We start from the raw sequence: 11,053 nt of genomic DNA, 5'->3' as shown, positions 1-11,053 counted from the left end.
GGTTTAATATATTTTTATTTTATTATTCTGTAATCCAAAAAACTATAGTTGGCTATTAAGTCATTTTATTTTTATTTCTCTGTAAAGACGTATTGGTAAATAGAGTACAAACTTATAATTTTTAGAAAATTTTACTTTACTATTTTATTTCCAACATATTTTTTTAGTGAAATAAAAATAAATTCACATGGTAGTTAGATACAATTTTTTTGGATTAATTTCATATAGATCTCTGCAAACATATTGAATGGTAAATATATTCTTGTAAAATTCAACTTTCATTTGTCTCTGCAAAAGTCCTAATATCTTCAAATATATTCCTATTATTAGAATCCGTTAAAAATATTTAGTTAACCATATATTAAATATTTAATTTTGATTAGATTTTAATATTTTTACCCCTCTTATATTATACTGTTGTGATTTTTGATGGGGCATATTTATGATTGCAAGAACAATATATAAAAGTTAAACTTTGTAGGGATATATTTACCATTCACTATATTTACAGGAATCTGTATTAAATTAACCATTTTTTTTAGCTATGAGGTAGTAAAGTAAAAAAATGTATTAAACTAAAATTTCCTTTTTTTTTTAAGGGTAAACTTCAAATATCACTCATGTAATTTCTCACTTTCTCATTTTAGTACTATGTGGTTTAAAGTGTATCAAGTTAGTATCATGTGGTTTTATTTTTATCTTTTCGTCAGTTTTTTCGTTAATATTTTGTTAAATTATATAAAAAAAAACTTCAGATATCCTACCTAAATTTACGGAATATTCAATTTAGTACCTTTAGTTTTAACTTTGTCAATAATTTAACGAAAAAATTAATGAAATCGATAATAAAAAGATAAAAAAGAAACCATATGGCACTAAATTGATACATTTTAAACCATAGGGTACTAAAGTGAGAAAGCGTGAAACCATAGGGGTGGTATTTAAAGTTTTTTCTTTTTTTAAATAGACTAACATAGTTTGAGGCGATATAGTATTGTTTACAAAAAAATTGATGGACTGATTTGTAATATCCGAAAGGTTAGGCGCTAGAAAGCAAAAAATACTCCCCAAATTATTGCACCCCATCCAATCTCTGATACGAACCGCTACTTATCACCGCGTACCCGCATACGCAGGTAACGCAGGTCCACCGCACATGCACTTCCTCTGTCCCAAAATCGTAATTACGCAAAACATCAAGGGCATTTTCGTAAAGAGGTCCCACTCTATATATAGATCATATAAAGCGGCGATCCCGCTTCCATGTTCTAGTGTTTATTCATTATTGAGATCCCGATCACGTAGCGGGTTTCGCGTTCCGACGCGCCGATTCCGAAACGTTATTATCCCCCGATAAATCGCCGAATATCGGCCGATATATCGCCGATACGGTTTCCCCCTTCCTCTATTTCTTCGTCGTCGTCTCCCCCGATCCTAAATTTGGCCCCGATTTGATCGGCGCTTCGCTCCCTCTTCCTCCTCGTCTCTTTGCCCTACGCGCTCGGGCTCGGGATCGCGCGATCATTTCCCGATTTTTTCTTTTTCGCGGCGCATGGCGAGGAAATGGTGTCGGAGATCGGATTCCTCGGCGGCGGCGGCGGCGGCGGCGGTGGGGATGAGCCTCCTCTTCGCCTCGGCGATCGCGTCCGCGGATCGCCGATCCGAAGTCGAAGCCTCGGGAGAAGCTTCTAGAAGCGGCTCGATCGTCCCCGATTACTTCCTCCGGCTCGCCGATTTTCTGTGGCGATCCGATGGATCCTCGTACCAACACGTTTGGCCGGTAAATTTAATCAGATTTTTTTTTTTTTTTGGTTGATGAAAATTGGATTTGAATTTGATTTGAGATGAATTTGTTTGCGTTTTTTTGATTTGAATTCGAAAATAGCCTATGGAATTTGGGTGGAGGATCGTGTTGGGATCCGTGATCGGATTCATGGGAGCGGCGTTTGGGAGCGTGGGAGGAGTCGGTGGTGGAGGGATTTTCGTTCCCATGCTTACTTTGATTATCGGATTCGATCCCAAATCCTCTACCGCATTATCAAAATGTAAGCTCTTATTTCAATTTCTTATTATGCTCACCATTTTAGTTTTTGGGGTAAAATCTCTTAATTATTTTATAGTTTTATTCTTTATTATGCCTCTGAAAAAAATCCTTACTCTTTGATTAAATCCGGATTAAATTTTTATCTAAGTTAAAAAAAATTAAAATACTTCTTTTAAGGATAAATAAGAAAAGCCGGTAAAGGTAGAAAGGTATATTGAAAAGACAAAAAATTAAAATACTTCTTTTGTCTCTATAGGGATAATAAAAGTAGGTAACAGTAGTAGAATATTTGAAAGAGTAAAATAGTAATTTTATAGAGATAAAGGTTGTTGCTAACAGCTCACTAATAGAATTTAATTCTACCAGTATATTTGAAATAACTTGAAACATTAAAAAAATATTTTTAATATTAGCCTTCTAAAAGAGATAAATCAGAAAGACGAAAACTTTTCAAGGTATATAAGTAATTGCCCTGTTTATTAAATAGGATGGCAAAGCGATACTTTTTGCAAATGATATTATTTTATTATTTTATTTTATAAATTATAGCTGGACTGATATCGAAACAAAAATAAAGCCAAATGGTAGTTAACTATAATTTTTTAAATTATAAAATGGTAAAGTGGAAACATGCTAAACCACAGAATAATAAATTGAAGTTTACCACTAGTTTGAGAAGGGTCACTTTATTTGCCATGGCATTTTTAATTTAATGAATATTCCTACTATCTTGGAATCTTTGATTTTGTTAGTAAGTGTACAATTACATATAGTATTGGGATAATTATTAATAAAATATATATGTTTGATATAATATTTAGTTAAGCTGAAGCAACCGTAATTTTTGAGAAATATATCAATCTCAACAATTACCTTGGTAAAGTGTCATGTTTTCAACTGAAGCACCTCTTTAGTACAATCTCTGCTTTTATTGCAACTATGACCCACTTTTTGTATTCTTTTCCCTGTCTTAATCTCTTAATTTCCTGCATTTATTAATTGTTGCAATTTCCTGAGTTGTGTGGGATTAAAGTTTGTTAAGGAATAGAGGGGATATGCTTAGATTTAGAATAAATCAAACACTGGGTTTTGGGTTATGTGTAGATATTACTTAAACTACTGCATTTTTTTTTTTTTTTGAGAGGTAGATAGCACGCTATCCGCTTCATTTATTCCATTTAGAAATAAACTTAGCTAGAAATGTGAATCAACTAGAATTCGAACTTGGGTCTCGGGTACCAACCACCAAGCTCTTTGCCACTTGCTCTAGGGACGGTCGGTAACTACTGCATATTTTGAAATTGATTTTTGAAGTTTACAATTTTGATTCTACTATTTAACTGTACTGTTGTTTTCATTTAATTATGAACTTGACAGTATTTTTTAAAACTTATTTCAACAAAACATGCCATAATCGAATGAAAAATTCAATTATCTGAAAGGAATATTCCATATGTTTTTTTTCTGTTCAACGAAAATGTTAAGCTCTGTTAATAGTTAATACTACCTGCAAATTTCTGAAAGCAAAGTAAACTGCAAGGTAACTTTTAACATTTTTCTTATTTCTTGCGATCATCATGTATTGTTAGTTATGTTCTTTATTTCCTTTTTCATGTTGGTTGTGTTGATTCAAACGTTTAAACAGAAGAAAATGCGTACAATTTAATAGCTGAGATCAAATCCTGATCTTGCACTCTTTGGCCAGGTATGATCATGGGTGCAGCCGCATCGACCGTTTACTACAATCTCAAGCTGAGGCATCCAACTTTGGATATGCCAATTATCGATTACGACTTGGCATTACTTGTCCAACCCATGCTTATGCTCGGAATCAGCCTCGGTGTCATATTTAATGTAATATTTCCCGACTGGATGGTCACCGTGCTTCTGATCATCCTCTTCTTAGGTATTTTCGGTCGTTTGAAAATGTGATGTTTCTGATCTTGTTACGATTAAATAAACTCTCTGTACTTAATTTAGTAACACATTGTAGGCACATCAATTAAGGCATTTATGAAGGGTGTGGAGAGTTGGAAGAAAGAGACAATTATCAAGAAGGTAATGTTCTTCTCGCTCTAATCATCATCTCATTATCGACCGACTCCTTAGCTCTAATTTGATGTTAATTTTACTTCATGTTGGTTGCTCATCTCAGGAGACCGCCAAACGCTTAGAATCGAGTGGTAAGCATGCAAAATATAATCAAATTATTCCGACTGTCATTTCCTCTCAGTAACAGAAACATTTGATCATTTTTGTGATACTTATTTTGCAGGTCGGGCGAGTGAAGTGGAATACCAACCACTTCCTTCTGGTCCTTCTGGTCCAGGCAATGGTGAGCGAAACGTGACTAAGATGAATGGCGACCGAGAGGTAACATGAGAGAATATCTATGCATTTTACTGGACTGCTGAAACCGCTTCTCTAGTCTCTACTCTCAAAAAGCACCTGCCAGATGTTTGCCAAACCAAAAACTCGGTGCTTCTGCTGCAGCAAGAGGCTGAAGTGAGGAGCTTCTAGGTCCTAGAGATAGAAGCTTCAATTTGAAGTTTCTTTGAGGCCGTTTGGTTGCATGTAGTTGCAACTGCACTGCAGTTGTAACTGTATGCAAATACAAATTCGGTGTTTGGTTTGATGTATTTAAATTTAACTGCTGCAGTAAAAACTGCATGAGGAGGCCCAACTGCAGCAGTTCGAACTACGCCCAAATTGGCCGTAGTTCCAACTGCAGCAGTTGGAGAGAGTAATTTTAAATAAAAGGTATGCTTACTTGCTCAATTATTTTTTAAACAAAACTTATTTTTTTTTCACATTGTAGGTAATCTCACCATTATATATATAAAATTATAAAATTTTAAAAATTATTTCTCAACTGCATGCAGCCAAATAAATTATTTATACTTTCAGCGCTTTCTACTACATCCAACCAAACAAGATACATGTAGTTGTAACTGCTACATTTTCAACTGCATGCATTTTTAACTACACTACATTTATAATTACATCTAACCAAACGGTCCCTAAGTGGATTTTAATGAAGATGCTGGTGCATTTTTGAAAAGCTCAACTCAATCAAAACTTCTGCAAAAGTCTAGCTGTGCCAAACATTCCTTAAATTAAATTGTCATGACTCAAAGATTAGAAGGCTAATATTTTAAGTCTCACAGGTCCCAATACTAGAGAATGTATGCTGGAAGGAGCTTGGTCTTCTTGTCTTTGTGTGGATGGCATTCCTTGTATTGCAGGTTGCAAAGGTAAGTTACTTTTGTGGTGATTTTAAATAATTTCTTCGGCTACTTAGATTATGTTAGAGGATATTCACATGGGTTATAATACATGCAGAACTACACACCAACATGCTCCACATGGTATTGGGTTATTAACTTGCTTCAGGTACTACAGTTGGCCAATCCTTGTTTAAATTTTTTAACACCTGTTTGCTGAGGCTTCCGGAACAACAAAATTAACCTTGAGATGCCGTAAGAATATGATTGTGCAGTGGTGGGAAGCCATAATGAGGTTTTGGACCCCAAAAACAGAAGCTCTAGTTCAGAGTTTCTGCTTTGGCCTTTGGTTGGAAGCTGTAAGAGGATGATTTTAGCGAAAAGACTATAAGCGTCTTTTGGAATAGCTCTTCGCAAAAATCACTTCTATACCATCTGGGATGATTAGATCCTTAGGCCGTTAGGCGCCATTTGATTCGGAAAATAAGCGGGGATAACGAAAGTTATCCCCGTTATTCCGCCAAACGGGATGATATTTTACCGGGATATTTTATCCCGATCAAATTTTGCTATTCACGGTTATCCTGGAATAGCAAGGAATTTACTATTCCACCATTTTGGTGGAATAGTACTATTCCAATACTTAATTTCAAACTTAATTAAAATTATAAATTGAATTAAAACTAAATTATATAAATATAATATGTTATATATTATAATACATAATTTTTATTATAAAATTATTAATTGTACTATATTAATACGTATTATTTATATTTAAATATTATAATAAATTCTTTTTATTAAATTTAAGTTTACGTAGAATTTTAAAAAAATTTATAAATTTATTATAATAAATTATTTTTATTAATTGTTCCCACCCCTATTCTTATTTTAAAATTTAAAAATTAAAATTTAAATTTTAAAATTTATAATTTGGTAATATCTAAATAAGTTAATATATTTTAAATTATAAGTTTTAAATTTTAAATTTAAATTTTGATATTTTAAAATTTTGAAATTTAAAATTTGATATTTAAAATTTAAAATTTTAATTTCAAGTTTTGAAATTTCAAAGTTAAAATTTTAAATTTAAAAATTCAAATTCAAATATAATAAGAGGGTAATATCATTATTTTTTATTTATAAAAATCCGCTATCTTTTTTTATTCATCTTACCTAACCAAACGTTATTTTTTTTATTTTCAGAAATAACCTAATTTTCATTCAAACGCAAAATTAATCTAATCTCCGTTTATATCTCAATTTATACCTATTCTTGGAATAGCCATTTTTTGCTTATTTTCGAACCAAACGATACCTTAAGTGATCCATGGGTTTGGAAAAATAAGTTTTATTGATCGACATGCCATTTTCAACAGGTCCCAGTCTCCGTCGGAGTAACCTTATACGAAGCAACAAGCTTATATCAAGGAAGGAGAGTAATAGCATCTAAAGGGGACGAAGGGACTAACTGGAAAGTTCATCAGCTGTTTATTTATTGTCTATGTGGTGTCACTGCTGGTGTTGTTGGGGGTCTTCTTGGTCTAGGGGGAGGATTTATTATGGGTCCACTCTTTTTGGAGCTGGGTATCCCCCCACAGGTACTTATTAACTGATAACACCTACTCTTTGCTATTAAAAACACACAAATAATTTTTCTCTTTTGTTGCATTTCCCTTTTACTCAAATCTGTTTCCTTCTAGATTTTGTATTCAGCCTCTGTGTATTGGTGATCTTGTTAACTGGCATTTGAAACTCTGAAAATTTCCTGCAGGTATCGAGTGCTACCGCAACCTTCGCCATGACATTTTCCTCGTCGATGTCCGTTGTAGAATACTACCTCCTAAAACGTTTTCCCGTCCCATACGGTATTATAGTCCATCCTTTTCATTTCTTTTGTCGCTTTTACTTTTTACCCTGGTCATTCAATTGAGCTAGATGGTTGTTCCTGGATGGCTCTTTCATTTTATGTAGAAGAATATAAATTAGGATGATTTTCTTTCGGTTGCAGCAATTTACTTGATTGCCGTGGGGACCGTCGCCGCCTTCATTGGCCAGCATGTGGTCCGGAAACTGATCATTTTGATGGGGAGGGCATCACTCATCATCTTCATATTGGCTTTCACAATCTTTGTCAGTGCAATTTCACTTGGTATCTCTCTCTCTCTCTCTCTCTCTCTCTCTCTCTCTCTAGAGTTGCTTGTGATATTCTGCTACCATAACTCTTTAAAACTCTTTAATCAACAGGTGGAGTTGGTATCTCTAACATAATCAAGAAGATCGAGCACAACGAGTACATGGGATTTGAAAACCTCTGCAAGTATCAAGTGTAGACCAACTTCTTCAGTAGGGAAAACTTATCCTCAAACTTACCCTCTCTTCCTCCATGGAGTTTTGCATTGCTTAATTCCTTAAACTTACCCTCTCTTCCTCCAATTGAAGAAGGTGCATGCAATCGCGCAATCGCGTCCAGGGTTTTCTACATTTGATTAGGTTGTAGGATCGAAAAAAAAAAATTATTTTGCAGGAATGATGCACAAGATTCTTGCTGTATTTCCCTATTGTTGCACTTATTATTTTTTCCCCCTTTTTTTTCAATTTCACATTCAACCATTGTACGTATGGCTGATTGTTTAAGGTAATTAGTATGATCATTTTTATTGTCGTATCAAATTTCAAAACTCGTTTGATTCTGCCCTGGCTTCATTGTCCTGAAGAAATTGTTGGTGTATGATAATTGCACAGTGTTAAATTAAATGGCAAAATGAAGGATGTGGTGTGCTTGGCATTGATGCCAAAATATTGGATGAACAAATTTGTGCAATCAACATGCTAGATGGATTGTCATGTTGACAGACTTTTCCATTTCTGTTTTCATGCACTCCGATCAACTCTAGCTAAAAGATTTGGCCGAGAGGGCGAGGGCCTAAAAGTGAACATGATTGTTGCGAAAACGTTCGTAATCGGAACAGAAATACTGAACCTGATTATCATTCATGCAATAGATTTGACTAGTTTAATATACCTTTTTTGTCGATAGCACGATCTCGCATAAGAACAATCTAAATCCGGTGTATTAGGTGGGCTGCACTAAGCCGAATCCGATCCCTCTCGGCGAAAAGAAAGACCACCACCCTCTCGGCGAAAAGAAAGACCACCATCGAAAGCAGAATCCTTTCTTTTTTCGCTTCGCCATTAGTCTGCCTTCAAGTGTCCCTCCAGAGCATCTGATCTGATACTTTTTGTGTTGAAGCATCTGCTACTCTGTGAAAGGTAGATTCTATGCTCAAAGGATAAGAACAACTTCAATGGAACATCCAGTCCCTTATATAGAACTCCCCATTGCCTACATTTTTATGAGTCGAAGCTGCGGCGAACGATGAGCTCGAACAGCCTCGTCTTGGCCCGCCCGGAGAGCCGGAGGCCCGGAGCGATGAGCTCGAACAGCCCCGTCTTGACCCGCAGCCTGGCCTTGGCCCGCCCGGAGAGCCGGAGGCCAGGCGATGAGCATCGACCGGCCTCGCCTAACCATCAGGGCCACCAAAATTGGGCAGTAAGGGTTCCACGGAGTCTCTACCACAGAATGGTGAAGCCTCCATAACTCCTCGACCTTTTTTTCTTCTTTTTTTTTTACTTTTTTTAAGGCCACAAAGTTTATTTACACAACTAGGATTTGTATATGTAAAGTATCATAAATAGGAATTCAATTCAAAGTGTAAAAAAAAAAAAGGGTGATTGCTTTTGACGTATTACTCAGGAAGAAGATGATAGGGATTTACACCCGTGGAGACTCTTCGAGGGGAGAGTAAGGAGCGGGCCTTACGAGCTAGCAAGGTATAAAAATCTATCGCACATGGGGTCATTGTTGATCCCTCTTTCACACAAGAAAGTTCTTTTTGCACTAGGTATTCTACTTATATTTTTATTATGGACAGATGGGATTGGATATTGTTATGCCTGTTTGGAACAAATAATTTGTATATATATAAAAATTCTCAATAACGAGATGACCATAGATATGTTAATGTGAAGGTTGATTCAGCTTACAAACTTTTTTATTTAAGACTGAAGATTATAGTACATATTATATTAAAAGAGATGATTTAGCAAATGATTTAGCTATAGTCTCTCTACGAAATTGCACGACAACTAAATTAGTTATTGGGGAAACTTCAAAAACCCTTCTTATGGTTTCAATTTTTCCACTTTAGTATCCTGTAGTTTAAAATGTATTAAGTTAGTACCCTGTGGTTTCTTACTTTATCACTTTAGTATCCTGTGGTTTAAAGTGTATCAAGTTAGTACCCTGTGGTTTTGCACTTTATCACTTTAGTATCTTGTGGTTTTAATTTCGTATTAAGTTGGTATCCTGTAGTTTTTTAAACTATAAGGTACTAAAGTGATAAAGTGTGAAACCACAGAATACTAAAGTGATAAAGTGCACCCACATGGTACTAACTTGATACACTTTAAACCACATGGTACTAAAGTGATAAAGTGAGAAACCACAGGGTACTGACTTGAAACACTTTAAACCACAGAGTACTAAAGTGATAAAGTGAGAAACCACATGAGGGTTTTTGAAGTTTTTTCTTAGTTATTTATATCGAATCTCCCAATAAAAAGTTAAATAATATTTAATGGGGTCAATTTGACATAAGTAAAATAAAAATTAAATTTTAATGATTTGGAGCGTGTTTCACTGTTTGGTTACTCAAAAAATTCTAAATAATTACTTTTGGAGAAAAAAGAGATTTTCATTAAAAAAACCACCATTTTTTTTTTAATGAAACCAAACCGAGTGCCGTGGCCACTTGTGTTTGTTATGCGAGTGTGGGAATGAATGGATTCACTCAGAACATCTATCGAACAGGTTCCCGGCACAACCGTACGCACCAGCGCGCGTCCTCGACGGCGACGGCGCCGGTGGCCGCGGGGTAAACCCTAGGCTCCGGGAATTCCTCGCCAATTCGCCGCCGCGGATCCGGCGCGAGTGGAACCTCCCGGGGGAGGAGCCGGGGCTCACGGAGGAGGAGTTCAAAACGGCGATGGGGAAGCTCAAGAAAGAAGTGTACAACCCTAAAAAGAAGAAGACGACGACGAAGACGAAGACGAAGACGAAGCCCCGCGAGGGAAGAGGCGGGGCTGCGTCGTCGTCGTCGTCGTCGTCGGGTAGTAATGGGGGTAAAGGGGAGGAGGGAGAAGGGATGTGTACGATATGCTTGGAGGCCTTCGCAGCGAGGGAGAGCGTGCTCGTCACGCCCTGCGATCACGTGTTCCACGGCGACTGCGTCGCCCCCTGGGTGAGGAGCCATGGGAGGTGCCCGCTCTGTAGGTTCGAGTTGTGCGAGAGGAGGAGCGGCGGAGGAGTGGGGAGCGGGAATGGTGGGGAGGGGGAGGAGGACGAGGACGAGGAGGTAGGGTTAGGGTTAGCGCTGGAGCTCGTGGCGCTTCTGAGGGCGATGGAGGAGGCGCTCAATTGGGTGGGGTTCTCTGCTGATATATATAGGGATGTCACCATTACTTAAACATAGATGACGTACTAGTGCTGGGTAAATTCTAACGTTTGGTACTCAAAACTTTGATGCTTAATAATTTTGGCCTGAATTATTATAATTTAGTTTATAGTCTCTCGCTTTTAGGGGCCATTTAGTTGCATATAGTTGTAACTGCACTGCAGTTATAATTACATACATATACAAATTCGGTGTTTGATTTGATATATTTAACTCCAGCTGCTGCAGTAGGAGTTCAAATTGACTGCAGTTCCAATTATAGCAGT

General features: G+C 36.5%; 2 protein-coding genes and 1 long non-coding RNA gene across 3 annotated transcripts; 2 read left to right on the top strand and 1 right to left on the bottom strand.

Moving 5' to 3' along the window:
- Window positions 1,256-8,071, top strand: LOC109710456. Its single transcript, XM_020233028.1, has 12 exons — window positions 1,256-1,780; window positions 1,886-2,045; window positions 3,750-3,950; window positions 4,038-4,102; window positions 4,200-4,227; window positions 4,320-4,417; window positions 5,212-5,298; window positions 5,387-5,437; window positions 6,651-6,872; window positions 7,046-7,139; window positions 7,283-7,423; window positions 7,519-8,071. Exons 1-12 carry the CDS (start codon window positions 1,553-1,555, stop codon window positions 7,602-7,604), a joined length of 1,461 nt encoding a protein of 486 aa, XP_020088617.1. The 5' UTR covers window positions 1,256-1,552; the 3' UTR covers window positions 7,605-8,071.
- On the bottom strand, window positions 8,232-10,592 carry LOC109710470. The gene is made up of 2 exons (XR_002216363.1): window positions 10,487-10,592; window positions 8,232-8,535 (listed from the first exon to the last, which is right to left on the bottom strand). It is a non-coding gene; the product is annotated as an uncharacterized LOC109710470 (long non-coding RNA).
- LOC109710460 lies at window positions 8,630-10,993 on the top strand. The gene is made up of 3 exons (XM_020233043.1): window positions 8,630-8,857; window positions 9,029-9,105; window positions 10,145-10,993. The coding sequence occupies exons 1-3, from the start codon at window positions 8,651-8,653 to the stop codon at window positions 10,797-10,799; spliced, it is 939 nt and encodes a 312-aa protein (XP_020088632.1). The 5' UTR covers window positions 8,630-8,650; the 3' UTR covers window positions 10,800-10,993.

The sequence above is a fragment of the Ananas comosus genome, linkage group 1, assembly GCF_001540865.1.
Source record: "Ananas comosus cultivar F153 linkage group 1, ASM154086v1, whole genome shotgun sequence".
Classification (NCBI taxonomy): domain Eukaryota; kingdom Viridiplantae; phylum Streptophyta; class Magnoliopsida; order Poales; family Bromeliaceae; genus Ananas; species Ananas comosus.
Note: the sequence above shows the minus strand (reverse complement) of the source record. Positions and strands in the feature narration are given on the sequence as shown.

Excerpts from the sequence above, each read along its gene's own strand:
- LOC109710460 (XM_020233043.1), top strand. The coding sequence starts at position 8,651 with ATGAGCTCGAACAGCCTCGTCTTGGCCCGCCCGGAGAGCCGGAGGCCC. Across the intron at positions 8,858-9,028 it reads GGAGTCTCTACCACAGAATG|GAAGAAGATGATAGGGATTT; the intron begins GTGAAGCCTCCA and ends CGTATTACTCAG. Across the intron at positions 9,106-10,144 it reads GGGCCTTACGAGCTAGCAAG|GTTCCCGGCACAACCGTACG; the intron begins GTATAAAAATCT and ends TCTATCGAACAG.
- LOC109710456 (XM_020233028.1), top strand. The coding sequence starts at position 1,553 with ATGGCGAGGAAATGGTGTCGGAGATCGGATTCCTCGGCGGCGGCGGCG. Across the intron at positions 4,228-4,319 it reads CAAACGCTTAGAATCGAGTG|GTCGGGCGAGTGAAGTGGAA; the intron begins GTAAGCATGCAA and ends CTTATTTTGCAG. Across the intron at positions 7,424-7,518 it reads TGTCAGTGCAATTTCACTTG|GTGGAGTTGGTATCTCTAAC; the intron begins GTATCTCTCTCT and ends TTTAATCAACAG.